The sequence below is a fragment of the Solea solea genome, chromosome 10 (assembly GCF_958295425.1).
Source record: "Solea solea chromosome 10, fSolSol10.1, whole genome shotgun sequence".
Classification (NCBI taxonomy): domain Eukaryota; kingdom Metazoa; phylum Chordata; class Actinopteri; order Pleuronectiformes; family Soleidae; genus Solea; species Solea solea.
The window spans coordinates 900006-914929 of NC_081143.1; the positions used below are offsets into that span (position 1 = coordinate 900006).

At 42.3% G+C, this 14924-nt stretch overlaps 1 protein-coding gene across 3 annotated transcripts; it reads left to right on the forward strand.

Moving 5' to 3' along the window:
• The first annotated feature begins 1059 nt into the window (after nt 1-1059).
• Nucleotides 1060-14673, forward strand: LOC131466889 (syntaxin-10). Of its 3 annotated transcripts, XR_009241456.1 has the most exons (10): nt 1060-1134; nt 1564-1639; nt 5244-5337; nt 6206-6300; nt 7216-7278; nt 9758-9859; nt 10987-11093; nt 11711-11805; nt 12731-13667; nt 14313-14673. XR_009241456.1 is itself a non-coding variant. In XM_058640472.1 (9 exons), exons 1-9 carry the CDS (start codon nt 1100-1102, stop codon nt 12805-12807), a joined length of 744 nt encoding a protein of 247 aa, XP_058496455.1. In that variant the 5' UTR covers nt 1060-1099; the 3' UTR covers nt 12808-14673. The 3 variants fall into 3 exon arrangements, 2 of the variants coding, with proteins under 2 accessions (XP_058496455.1, XP_058496456.1); XM_058640472.1 differs by having other exon boundaries at nt 12731-14673; XM_058640473.1 differs by lacking the exon at nt 1060-1134 and having other exon boundaries at nt 1579-1639; nt 5224-5337; nt 12731-14673.
• The last annotated feature ends 251 nt before the right edge of the window (nt 14674-14924 follow it).

Below are 14924 nucleotides of genomic sequence, written 5' to 3' on the forward strand. Positions count from 1 at the left end.
CCGCTGCGACCCCGGGGGAAACCCACGCAGACGTGGGCAGAACATGCAAACTCCACACAGAAAGGTCCATGTAGGTAAACAGGCAAATACAAGCTCCTGACATTGTGTCTGTATACACTTATATACTGTAATTTACTGCCAACTCAGGCAGTGATTTACTATGCCAGTTACTATGGCAACTAATCTTATACAGATGTATCCCAGCGAGTCTTCATTCGCTTTTTGCTTTTCTTCTCTTTTAGCAGAGTAAAACTTCCACTTTATATAATTCCACTCTCATAGAACTGTGCTCAATATTAAGATCACTGTTGGAAGTAACTAAGTATAATTTCCTCAAATGTATAAATAAACAATTACATTTCTATGATAATATATAGTAAATGTATATAATAACATGTAATAAATGAATTTGAGGTATTTTTTAAGTGTTCCTGTTTTCTGCTTTAATGACTTGTACATCCCTTCCTTAAAAAAACAAAACAACTTGTTTCTTTTGTCCGTACAATAACAAAACAAATCAGTTCAGTACAAAACAGTCTTGTTCAAATACATGTTATAAAATCACAGATTGGAATGCCAAGTTTAATTGACATTTAATACTGCTCACATAAGAAATAAATAACAAAAGTAGTGGAAATAGTCAACTATAAAATGAATGTATTCATGTAGACACCCTCACATACACATCCATACATTCATGTACTCATGTCCACATATACCATACAGACACACAAAGGTCATTTACAGGGGGGTAATTATCAGGATTAAAGGTCCCTGATCCGTGTAAAAGATGTAGATTTATTTTATATACTAACCGTTCACATGAGGCTGTCTTTGATAGGAGATTGAACCATTCCTAATTTATGATGGCCAAAATAATGTGTTTTTTTAAGAAAAAAGTACGAATTGAGTGTTTCATTCTAATAAACAAATGAAGGTTTCTTAATGATATTGGGTTGTACTGTGAAATGTTGATTAAAATGCAGAGAACAGACGTTTCTTATTTATTTGTTTACTTTACATAAACTACCAGGAGCAAACGCTCAGAGAAGTGTGGGTGAAACGCGCATGCGCTGACAGGGAAGCGGAAGAAAGCATCATGTCGGTGGAAGACCCGTTTTTCGTTGTGAAAGGGTGAGGAATGAACAAATTAAGCGTTTAACTTAGCATCAAGACGAGCCGAGTGAAGCGGTCACATGTCACAGGTGACATGTGACATGACAGCGAGTGTTTTCTCCCCAAAAACTCACACACATGACCAGAGTTAGCGCGGAGGCTAAGCTAGTTAGCTTACTTGCTAGCACCAGTCGATGTGTTTGTGTTTGTGTTTGTGTTTGTTTGAACAACAAGAGTCAAGTCTCGCTCTTTACTTGAGTTGTATTATGGTTTCCGCATGAGACGGATGTGGAACTCTGCTGTCAGCTGTCAAATTAGCCGAGGATGCGACACGCAACTCCGGCTATTTGTTTTGGTTCAAGTAGGGTGTGTGAAGAGCTAACAGCTATTAACTGCTAACATGTTCATGTCTTCCCTGTGTGTGTGTGTGTGTGTGTGTGTGTGTAGGGAGGTGCAGAAGGCCCTGTCTCGTGCTCGAGGCCTGTATGACAGGTGGGAGGAACTGTTACAGGAGGGGACACAGGTGAGCAGAGCTGAGGCTCCTCAAACATCGTCACTGTCCTGGAGCTGGGAGCCACTGAGTTTCATGTTGGCCCCGTTCAGACCCGGTTCTTACACCTGTCCCTAGTGACCCAGTGTTCAGCTCTAATACCCCTGCAACATTAGTTAGAGATTAGAGGTTCATTCAGATTGGGCCTGGAAGTGTGGACAGGAATAACACATTGAATTTGACAGTGTGGTCATGTAGAGGTGGTTTGTGGACACACCTGTGTGAACGCTGTCCTGCCACCGGGACTCATTGAAGACCACCTCCTCAGCTGGCTTTCTCTTACCTGCTGCATTTTTAACAGTGCAAGTATTTGTCATTTTTCAGATTTACCCGTGGCCATTACCACAATATTAACACTGACTGTAACAAGGTTGTTCTCTCGGACAGACCACACACATCCACATGCTGACAACACACACATCTGTACTGTCCAGCTGATTCAAAATAATTTGCTCCTCACAAACAGAAATGATGTCTGTGTGCAGTTTTGCACATAGAGTGAAACTATGAAAGCTGAAACTAATCCCTACTCGTAACGGGAGATGCATCCCTGATGGATATTCGTATGTGTGAACAGAGCCAGTTCATGAGGTGGATGTTCTGACTGTTTGAACATAGCACTGTTCAAAGCAGGGCTGCAAACTGTTGAAGTTTTCAGTGTTTATATTTGTACATAACAAGTACATATGTTATGTGAGCTTAATAAAACAACAAGGCTGATGTTCCTTTAAATGACACTACAGAGAAGCCCTGTGACGACACACAGATATTAACCTGGATAACCTGTTGAAACATTAGCATTTTCTTTTCTGTGTGTTCGATGCATTTGAAAACAAGGCAGTCAGAGATGGCCTCTGTCGGCCTGTAGTGTAGCAGACTCTGTGGGCTGAAGTAAGAAGCAGCTCACAGGGTTAGGGTTGAATGTCACATTTCTTTCCCTGAACTTTTACTTTTTCAGCTCCTCTATTTAAATGAGTGCTTCCTTTGTTATATTGCTTGATGAATGTGTTTAAAATGACATTCGTCCTCTGTCATTGTCAAACCCGTATTGTGAAAGAAAAATTCTAATCTTCAGCCATCTTTAAGTTCTCACATATTCTTATAACCTGACCTGGGGCCTCGTGTATAAACCACTCGTACGCTAAAAAAAGATGGCGTGGAACTTTACTACAATGTTTTATATGCTCCAAAATAAAGATACAGCCTCATTTGTTGTAAGAAGATGGGACTTGAACGTTGAGTAGAACGCGCTCTTATCCCATTTTAATCCATCCGATTACGACACCGCTGCGCCTTTCATCAGAAGAGACAGGCGGTGCAGGTGTGCGCTCGTCAGCCGCTGGAGACTCCGGGCACACCTGACCTGAGACACCGGCACACTGGCTTCTTCTTCGTCTGTGCATAATGTGTGTGTAACTGGATGATGACGTGTGACACTGACACATTTATCCATTGTTGAAACGATCTGTAAATTCAGCTCACGTGCATAAGTCATGTTGCATCAGAAAAACAACATGCACAGGATCAACTATCATTGCACAACCAGTTTTTTAAGCATCAGTCACTGTGACCTTGACATTTAGTTCCTTCGTGTTTATCACTAATTCCAAAAAAAGAAAACAACCAAAATAATATATTTTCTCAGATTTATACATCATAAATTGATGCATTGATCGCACACTTTACTTCTTTTTCTTTTCTTTTCCTCCTTTGCTGCCGCATTTGTCATTGTTCTGTAGGAAGAAGGCGTTTTAGAGTCATTTGTATATTAATGTGTGGGTGGAACAGGGGCGTGGTGTGCACTCTTCTATACATGAGGCCCCTGGTGTTCAACAGCCATAACTTACGATAAGACACAAGCTAGGCGCCTTTTCAAGGTTCCCTCCCTAGATACCAAGGCGCCAGGCATCTGGACCTAGTACACTATCTCAAGGCTTACTAACTATATATGTATCAGACCTGGCACGTTGATGCCTTACTGTTCAGATGTCAGGCAGTGTCTCACATCTCCTCACATCTGAGCTGCCTTCAATAAAATCTTTCCACTTAAAGGGGACATATTATGCAAAATCAACTTTTTAATCATTGTAATACTTATATTTGGGACTCTGGAGGCCCTACCAGTCGCCAAAGTGTGGAAAAAGAATACTCAGTCATGTTTTCGTGGTCCCCCTTAGTGTAAGTATAGAAGATAAAACACGTGATGTTGAATTCCCTGCGCTTATGACGGCAGCATGTGCATTTCACCGCGAATGTTACCGCCCCACCAGTAAGTTTACTTGGAGAGCTCCACCTTAGCTCCACCTTAGCTCCACCTTAGCTCCACCTTAGCTCCACCCTGCGAGAGTGCAGGTGAGGGAGGAAGAGCGGTATTATGTCAACGCGGAGGGACAAGTGTGCTGTTGGTGGCTGCACAGTGGAGCACAGTGTTTTACACAAACTTCCAGCCTCAGAGGATTTTATATATGAAGCTAATGTGCCGGATAAAGTCAGCAAACGTGTGTTTGTGTGTTCGCACCACTTCACATCAGACTGCGGCCAGCGGTCGCCGTATTTAGTCAGCGACCGTATTTCACCGACGTACAAACACACACATTTTTAAGAAAAGGTCACATAGAGGTCATAACTGACCATTCTGACACGTCCTAATTAAAGATATTTGTTCAGTACGTCCTCCATGACCGGAGCACAGACTCAGTCTGATACAGTCACATACAGCAGCAGTTTATGCAGCGATCAGCGGTGGTGATCAGCGGTGCTGTCCCTAAGTGTTTTTAACTGATTTACAGTTGGTCAGTGTTCGGCTTGATCCTTGTGTCGGACGTCGCTTCCTGTGACGACACTCTCGCTGCCATGTTGATATTGTCAGAGAACTAGTGGAGGGAGGGGGAGAGGAATGGAGCGGAGGAAACAGGAGCTGAGCGAGTGAGCGCAGTAACAAGGACAAATCAGAAACCCCCTGGAAGAAGTGGGCGTGTGTTTGCCTGTGTCTCATTTGCATATAAAGGGACCAGGCACAAAACCGAGCGTTCTGAAAGGGGCGGTTTTAGCAGGGTTATTGAACTGCTATGGTGCTTCATCCTTATGGTATTTTGACCAAAGCATGTCACTGACATGTTCATTAGGACACCAGGGAACTATTTTAACTTGGGAAATAGGGTATAATATGTCTCCTTGAACTCATCACTGACTCCAGAGGTTCCATCACTGGTCATCTCACCTGATAATCAAAAATCTCTGTAACTCTTACAACAAAGAAATGTCATTGTCGCTTCATTTTGAGTTAAAATGTAAACTTCTACACATTTTAGGTTTGATTCATCAATGCCCAAACCTATAATATTAATGAGATGAATGACTTTTATATTTCTAAGGCAAATGTGAATGAACAATACAATAACACAGTTGATATGATACAGACATGGTTTTGGCTTAAACGTGGTCTTAGTGTTGGTAAGACTGAGAACACATTGATAGTGATCCCCTATACTATATGCGTTGCTTTCACTGAGTTTACTATGCAGTGGAGAATATTTATTCTTTATGTTGGTGTATAGTTAGTGTTTTTTCCTCTCAGGTGAGTCGGGATGAGCTGGACTGGAGTGCTAATGAACTGAGGAACTGTCTGAGAGCCATAGACTGGGACCTGGAGGATCTCAGTGAAACCATCAGTATCCTTTCTGTGAGAAAAAAAACGTTTCCCTTCAAATTACTATTTTTTATAACAATCCAATGCTTTGTTTCATTCCTTCATGCTCATCTATTTATTTTCTGACTTCTTCAGAAGACGTATTATTCTCATAAAAAGTGGAACAATTTTTCTTGCATGGTAGTTAAACATAGATCTGAAATAAGAAAAGACTCTTTCAGTCGTCTGGGATGACGGCCTGCTTCAATTTACCAGTAAAACTTTTCTTTTGACTCAAGACTGTTTTTGTTGCCTGGCCAAATAAAAAGTCGCTACCTAAAAAAAAAGGGTCACACACTCTAGTATTTTGTTGGACCGCCTTTAGCTTTGATTACGGCACTCATTCACTGTGGCATTGTTTCCATAAGCTTCTGCACTGTCACAAGATTTATTTCCGTCCAGTGTTGCCTTCGTTTTTCACACTTTTTTTTCCACCTGATTGTTTGTTTGTGTTTGTTTGTGTTTGTTTGTGTCTTCTGTTTTCAACTGTACAGCAATCTTGGGTTTCATGGAAGGTGCTTTATAAATCTAACTTATCATTATTATTACTATTATTATTATTATTATTCTCCAGCACAACCCAAAGATTGTCAGTGGCGTTAAGGTCTGAAAATGATGTCTCATGCTCCCTGAACCCCTCTTTTACAATTTGACCAGGCAGTGTATATAAGAACATGTTGCCACTAGCAAATGAAATTGAACACAGCTGTTCATATAACAGGGTTCAGCTGGGTTTTATTAATAAAATATCTAATATAGTCTACAGTTAATTTATATTGAATGTTTTTAAAGGTGTTTTAAATGAGTCGCATGATGTGTTGTCTGGCTCGTTTGACCCTTGACCCTTTCAGGTATTGTGGAGTCAAATCCAGGGAAGTTCAGACTCGGAGACAATGAACTGCAGGAGAGGAGAGGTTTTGTGGAGAGAACCAGGAAATCTGTCCAGGTACATTTCAACACAAGTCGTCACACATGATGCTCCATTAAAGCTGTCTATGTTTGCTTCACATATTAACTAGACAGATGTTACTTATACTTATAGATGTGGTCTAATTATTGTTGATTCCCAAAATAGATGTACATTTTCTGGCTTAGTCTTATGACGCTTTCACACCAGGATAGTCTGCGGGACTCGGTTTGACAGAATGCTGAAACTGTTCACACCTTTATTTGGTTTGGTTCACTTTCACACTGCACTTTTGTCAGCTGTAGGGCTGTAAACTCCTCGTCGACTGGTCAATTTATTGGTCCATACGTTCTGGCTCCACCGAAATTCTGTGTAACCCATAAAATGCCCGAAAATTATAAATAACAAGCAGTCTTTCCTTAACATCAAAAAGATTTTCAGTGTATGGTCATAGAGGAGCAAAACAAGAAGAAAACATTCATATTTAAGAAGCCCAAACCAATCTAATGGTGAGTCACTTATCAGATAATTGTTGCAGTCCTTGTGTGGTTTACTTTAAAATGTGTTGCCAATGGTGACAGGTAAAGTCAAACATCAGTGAAACACACCACAGTAATTGATCTATTTTCACTTTGGTGTTGTTGTTGTTAAAAGAACACATAGAATTGATCGTCAATCGTCGTCTGTCTGCTATTTTTACCTTCACTGCATCTGTTAAAGCTCCTTCTAGCTGAATTGAATCTCTGTCCATGCTGCAGGCGCAGTGGAAAACATGAGTCATTTTCTAACAAAAGCCTAGCGAGTAAAGGTACGCTCCTAAAAATAGACCTGAAAGGAATGGAATCCTCTGAGCCTAACAATAGATTTACTGAGAACAAACAAAAGACTTTCTCAGACATGTTTGTTTTTGTAGGATTTATGATTCAATGTAAAGTTACAGGTGTTTGTGTGCAGGAGATGAAGGATCAGTTGTCCAGCCCTTCTGTGGTGGCTCAGGCAGAGAAGAAGAACAGAGAGGTGGGTGAACGTTCAGGCTTTGTCCACACTACAACATGCTCATTTACATGAGCATGTAAACAGTTGAGTGTCTCTGGAATTAAAACGTACCTGTGCCCTTACAGTAGTGTTACCATGACTGCATTGTTAGAACCACATTCAAATCTGGTTCTGACATCTGTCCCCAGTTATCATGTGCAGATCACACACAGGTCTCCCAGTCTGTCAGATCAGATCTGACCACAAAACCTGCACCTGGAGATGATTTTATGGTTCATGTGGCCTGAGCACGCATGTTCCCAGTGCTAACTTCCTCTGACCGTCAGAGTTTCACAGTATTTTTTACGTTAAAGCTGTAGTCAGTAGCTGAAATAGCACTGTTTTCATGTCTGTGGCAACGTTCCAAAGCTACACTCTGAGTGACACACTTAACATCCCACCACACAGTCTGAACATGCTATACTATGTTAAAACGCAGACATACAACACCTACATCAGAAGACAGCATCACTCTCTCTCTGAATGTGTGTGAGTGGGTGGGGGAGAGAAAGGTAGGTCATAGACCACACTGTTCTGGTAATTACTCAGAAGTCCACAGGAGGTAACAGGTGTTTCTGCTCCACACCGCTAACAATATTAACCATGGTCAACACATGATTTATTCTTCAATGCTTAAAATCTTATTTCATCTTGCAGCAGCAGCAGAAGAGCATCGATTGACTTGAGCTTTCTCATCTCTTTTTTCAACACATAGTCAGGCTCATTAAATACATCATGTTACCTTCACAGACACACATGATGTGTATGTGTATTTGAATAAAAGGAGGAGAAGCCAGTGTCCAGGTGTGAACAGATGGTCCCAGTTTGCCTGGCTTCACGCCGACTCTAGTACCTACTCAACGTGGACGAGTCATCACTGCACCACTGCAGGAAACTGCCATGACTTTGTTTTATACGCGACACACACACTCACACGTGACCAGTGACTTGTAAAGCAGTTGCTTTCACTGTAACTGAATCATTAGAATCAGTTCATTAAGAATATGTGTTCAGTTCTTCCTCCATGACCGGAGCACAGACTCTGAAATACAGTAACCGCTCACGATCAGCAGTGCTGTCACTATATACACCAGACTCCTCTGTTACATTTTGAGACTTTTTAACTGATCTACATTTAAGCATTGGAACCTCGCCAGAGCGGGCATGTAGTAAAATAACTCCAAACATGTTTTATATTTTAGATTCCTCCAAGTAGCCGCCCTGTGCTTTGTTGACCGCACTGCAAACCCTTGGCCTTCTCTCAATGAGCACGATGTAATCACCTGAAATGGTTTTCACTTCACAGCCCTATTTGACAACTGTTAGAATTCATGTTATGATAAGAACCAATCAGCTAAGTGAAGAGAAACAACAGTCCAGCATTGCTTTGACAAATGAAGGTCAGTCAGTCCAGAAAATTGCGAAAACATTTGAATGTGTCATCAAGTGCAGTCGCAAAAATCCTCAAACACTACAAGGAAACATGAGGACCGCCCCAGGAAAGGAAGACCAGGAGTCATCAGTTCAGATCAGAGCCCAGATCAATGCCACACAGTTCTAGTAGCAGAAACATCTCTACATCAACTGTTCAGGGCAGCCTGTGGCCAAGTGGAAAGGGAACTTGGCTTGTAACTGGGGGGTCGCCCCATTGCTCCCCAGGCGCTACTCAGTGTGGCAGCCCACTGCTCCTAAATAAAGTATAAGATAAGATTTCAGAGGAGACTGTGCCTATCAGGCCCTTATGGTCAAATAGCTGCTAAAAAACCACCACTGAGGAAAAGCAACAAGCAGAAGAGATTTGTTTGGACCAAGAAACGCAAGGAATGGACATTAGACCAGTGGAAATATGTGCTTTGGTCTGATGAGTCCAAATGTGAGACCTGTGGTTCCACCCGTCGTGTCTTTGTGCGACGCAGAAAAGGTGAACGATGGTCTCTACATGGATGGTTCCCACCGTGAAGCTTGAGGAGGAGGTGTGATGGTGTGGGCGGGGCTTTGCTGCTCACACTGTTGGGGATCAGACTGAACCAGCATGGCTACCACAGCATCCTGCAGCATCCTGCAGCATCATGCCATCCCATCATCATCATTTATCTTTCAACAGGACAATGAGCCCAAATGAGACGGAGCACAGAGTGAAGTGCTCAGCATCTCTGGGAACTCCTTCAAGACTGTTGGAAAAACCATTTCAGTGACGACGTCATGAAGCTCATGGAGAAAAGGCCAAGAGTGTGCAGAGCAGGAATCAAAGCAAAGGGTGAAGAATCTACAATATAAAACATGTTTTGTTTACTACATAATTCCATATGTGTTCATTCATAGTTTTGATGCCTTCAGTGAGAATCTACAATGGAAATAGTCGTCATGAAAATAAAGAAAAACCATTAAATGAGAAGGTGTGTCTGGGAGTGTACATGCACGTGTGATTTTGCTGCTAACCTCATGCCATGTGTGTGTCCAGGCTCTGCTGGCCTCTTCAGGCCAGGAAAGGTCAACCGGTCTGGAGGCTCATCTGGTGTCTGCTAACTCCAGATACATCCAGGAGCAACAGGAACAACAGCAGGTATAGACGGTCTTTAAGCAACGTGACTGTTTTGTGTCCGTCCATCTCCCACGTTCTTGTGAACATAGTAAAGTCAATGAAATAAAATGTCTTGAGAGAATCCTTTCAAATTAAAAATGTACTGCTTTGGCTATGGTGGACATGTTTGATGTGAGCGCCAACCTGAGGATCGACATCTAAACATAAATGTTCCGGGTACAGAGACTGCATCACCTCCTGCTAACAGGAAGCAGTCCCTCTGACAAACATATATTTTCACTGATATTTTCACCTGATACATAGCAAACAAAGTATAATTGAAGTACATGTCCTTGATTCCTCTCTGTGCAAACAGGATGTTGTAGATTTTCCAATTTGGTCCAAAATTCACATGTACAGTAGGATTTGAGAACAAAAGTCATCCACCCTCACCCATGCTATTGATCATGCAAAGGCAGATTCCCCTGCGTAGTGTATTCCTACAGCTGTATGAACAAATAGTGTTTCCTGTTGCCGGGTGAATACACTGTTGCAGACTGGACGCTCTGAGTCGCACAGCTCCACCAGTTTACAGTGCTGGTGTCTCACGTCCGCCCGCTTCTGTGTGCCTGCACAGCTGGAGTTTAGGATTCTTCTCGCATGGAAATCCACTGTAAATGTAAACACAACAAACAGAGCAGTATTTCTACTGAGCAAATAAACACGAGGATTCTTTCAGTGAAATACGATGTGATGTCTACACAGGATCTTTATTCTGAAAAGTAAACCGGATGCTTTAGGTTCCTACTACCGCTCCTGCTCGTGCTGAGTTCCGCTGAATCCATGCGGCTCTGCTGCGGCATCCGCCGGAAATACAGGTGCTGCGTATCCACGCCGACCCCCCACTATACTGGGGGGTGTGGCCAGAGGAGGACGATTAGTGACGAAGCACCGGGAAGAGCCAGCTAATAGGAAAATTCAAATGTAATGGGAGGTGTTAAGCCAGAGGCAGTAAATACACCCTTTAACACAAAATATGTCATTCAAATCCTTTACACAAAACTAGAGAAAAAAAGAGTTGGACCTGGATCAGTGAATAACATTAGGGTTAAAAATAAAAACAGCACAAGAAGTGATGACATTAGGTTCTGCTGTGTGTGTTTGAGCAGCTTATCATGCAGGACCAGGACGAGCAGCTGGAGTTGGTGTCCGGCAGCATCAGAGTCCTCAAAGACATGTCGGGACGTATTGGAGACGAGCTTGATGAGCAGGCTGTGTGAGTGAACACACACACACACACACACACACACACACACACCTGTATCTGTCAGGTGCGCTGGTCGTGCACTTCCTCAGAAATGTAAGCGTCCATTGGCACTGCAGAAGCTCTTTAGTAACCACACAGAGCCGTGTACCAGGACCACAGCAGCTCACAACAAGGTTGAGTCTTATTTCTGCCGCCTGTGACAGTCATGGGATAGTCGTTCTCTAACCCTTTACCTTTAACTCAGGTGGTTAGGTGGCATCAGACTACAAGCTAACTTCCTCCAGTGTTGTTGTCATTTCAGTAGTTCTATGATCTGAGTGCTGTGTTTGCCCCCTGGTGGAAACATCCTGTAATGTATGTTCTAAATGATTAGTGAATCACACAGCATGTATATGAACAACTACAGCTGCGGCAGATCCTTGAAAAGGATTGTTTTTCTACATTTCAATAAATGGCCGCATTAAATTTGTCATCCAGTAAAAAAATCAAACACGGTCTTGTTTGTAGATTTATTATTGGCTACAAAAAGTGATTTATATGCATTTAACACAAGTATGTTTTTTTGTCTCGTTTTTGCCTTTGTACACTGTAAATCTAAAATGATACCTGGTTCTGTTGATGTTCAGTATGTTAGGTGATTTTGGTGATGAGATGGACCAGACATCATCCCGCATGGACTCTGTCCTAAAGAAACTAGAGAAGGTGTCTCACATGACCAGCAGTAAGTTACTGTTCATCTGTTTATAATTGTGCCTCTGATAGAATATCAGTGTTAGATCAACGCTAAAGAAAGATTTGTGGCTGTTTAAAACAAAAACACAGGATTCAACTTGTGATGCTTCATCAACCTTTTTAACCCAGACTTTTAAAAACTTCAGGTATGTTGTTGTTGTTGACGTGCAACCTTCCAAAGATAAAATGTGTTTGCATTAATGACATTTAATAGTATGTCCAGTTTGAATTCCTTTCTCACACTGTTGAGCCTTGTTTGTACTCTGTGGTAAAGATAGAGCCTAAATGCTCTGAACTGCCAGGCTGTGTACAAATAAATGATGTTGTAAGGAAGCAGGAAGTCACTTGGATAACATTGGAAATGGTTCTAGTCTTGAGGACCACTCAAAGCTGCTTTACACTGGGTGTCATACCCATTCATACGCTGCCGTCGAGTGTCTGCCCAAGGACACATCTGCATGAAGACGAGCAGAGCTGGGAATTGAACCCACAACCCTTAATTTGTAAGGTGACGAGAGAGAGAGACCCATTTTAATTGTAAATGGTTTCTGCATTTTAAATACCACATGCAACAATAAACATTATGTTATATATACATGTACATATATACATATATAAGTACATGTATATATGTACTTAAATACATATATAAGTACATACATATGTATGTGTATATATACTCTCCTTTTTGTTTTTTTATTTTCTCAGTTTCTCAACCATTTCATGTTGTATTTTATTTGTGTAATATTTGCAGTCCTGCCCCACAGAGGCATCTAGAGCTCTACAGCTGTTGGTGTGACTTGTGTTTCCCAGCATTAAAGAACGTCAAAGGGCCATGATTTAGAAAGTCAACCACATCGTATTTCCTGAAGATTTAAAGATAATAATTGTGCTTTGTTTGTGTTTGGTCCCAGGTCGGAGGCAGTGGTGTGCCATAGGTGTGCTGGTCACCATCATGATCGTGGTGCTCATCCTCTTCTTTGCTCTCTGACATCAGTGACCTCTCACCTCTCGACCACACTCACCACCTCCTCCCTGAGAGGAAGAGCGACGTGACTCCCCTCCTCCCCCCTCCGTCTCTTCTTCTGTTCACACGAAGGAGAATGTGGTGATGTGCAGAGAGAAGCTTGAACCCTCTTCTCTCTGCTTTAAACACGTCTGGTGGGGAAACACACAGCTGGTTTTAGTGATTTTTATATCGGTACATTTCGGTTATTGATGAAAGTAATGGTACTGAAGAGGAAGGGGCGGGACAGGAAGCTGATGCTGCCAAGATGAAAACACATTTGAAAATAGACAAAACATTTGAGTATATTAAGGTTTAACATTTACATGAAAACACACACACGTCACATGATGTATGCATCAATCGTGTGAAGGATGCTCTGAATGGAGCAGTGCAGTGTTCAAATGAACTCGGAAAACAACCCCATGTCAATGTTGAATGTATTAACACAGGGTAAAGCAGTTTAGACAAAGCCGACTTCCAAAACAGTCAAGATCAAGAGGTTTTTATTGTCTTTATGAGGACATAATGACATTTCTGCAGAGATATAGTCACGTAGGTTATATTTGTTTCCTGTAATGAATCGATAATGAAGCCATGTAATGACACTAGAAACAGCATTTGTTTTTTCTTCTTTGATGTCGTACTGATGAACCACAAATGTTCTCAGTCATCAACACTAGTTAGTTGTAGGCGACTGGATTTGCCTACAGTTAACTACTGAAAATCAACCATAAACTCCTCCTACTTTGTAAGCAGGTCGTTCTGAGAGGTTACACGAGTACTTAAAAGAAGATGAACGGTTGATGTGATGACAACGGCTCATGTGACACTTATCTCAGTTGGTAAGTGAACCTTGATTCTCGGCAGGTTAAACAGCCAAATAGTTTTGGACGCTGATAAATAACAGTTTCATTTGTGTTTTTGGTCCGTAGAAGCATCAGGGGAGGCAGGAGATGTTTTCAGTGTTGCCTTAAATCTATTTTTATACAGTCATGAAATGTGCAGTACGTCTCTGTGCCTGTGTGTGACTCAGTTGAAGAATGAAGTCTCAGCAGTCAAATGTAGTCTAAAGGTTTTTCTTACAGCTGATTTTTACTGGCGAGCACATTTCAGCCTCACAAGAACGAGTAGTCCCCTCTGTAATCAGAGCTGTGGTGCGTTTATGGTCCACGCTGCTGTGGTGCGTTTACGGTCCACGCTGCTGTGGTGCGTTTACGGTCCGCGCTGCTGTGGTGCGTTTACGGTCCGCGCTGCTGTGGTGCGTTTACGGTCCACGCTGCTGTGGTGCGTTTACGGTCCACGCTGCTGTGGTGCGTTTACGCTCCGCGCTGCTGTGGTGCGTTTACGGTCCTCGCTGCTGTGGTGCGTTTACACTCCACGCTGCTGTGGTGCGTTTACGCTCCTCATGCTGGTCTGGCTCTTGCTTGACGGGGTCTGGTCATTTGTTTGATGCTCCTGATTGTGATGGTGTCTCCTTCTGTCTGCAGCCGTGCAGCCACCTTCACACCACCTGCTCGTGTTGGAGCACATGATTGGCTGAGACTCTGTCATGGCTCAGGGTAAATGGGTTCACCAGGTTTCTTGAAAAGCTCATGCTGACGAGTGTAGGAACGGTTGCTGGGCAGGATGTGTCCACACAGATCCCAGATAAGGGCCTACAGCTCCCTCTGCTGGGGGGCGGTCGGCCATGTTAGGTAACGCTGCCCATATTAGGATGTGTTGCAGTGCACTACACGTTGAACACCTATGATGCTTTAGTATGTTGTGTTTTTGTGTTAGTCATTTTCTTCTTTTATCAGCCAGTTAGGGAAAATAAAACTATCAAGTGATGGATTTTCTTTCCGCAGACATCAGAACCTTTATTTTGTTTCATTTCAAAGGGTTATGTGTGCTTTTAATGTCTTTAACATATTCCAGCCCATTATTTAAATAATAATAATAATGTGGGAAATCAATCAACGTGTGTGCGTCGTCATAAGACGTCTACACACGTGACACACGTGACACACGTGACACGTGACACGTTACACACGTGTTACACGTGACACACTGGTCAGTGAAAGTTTGTGGTGAATCTTCTCGATCATGTGTGAGAGTTT

What these genes read in the sequence shown, in the direction of transcription:
- LOC131466889 (XM_058640472.1), top strand. Translation starts at nt 1,100, where the DNA reads ATGTCGGTGGAAGACCCGTTTTTCGTTGTGAAAGG. An exon ending in GAACCAGGAAATCTGTCCAG is followed by an intron (nt 6,301 to 7,215) that starts GTACATTTCAAC and finishes GTTTGTGTGCAG; the next exon opens with GAGATGAAGGATCAGTTGTC. An exon ending in CAGAGAAGAAGAACAGAGAG is followed by an intron (nt 7,279 to 9,757) that starts GTGGGTGAACGT and finishes GTGTGTGTCCAG; the next exon opens with GCTCTGCTGGCCTCTTCAGG.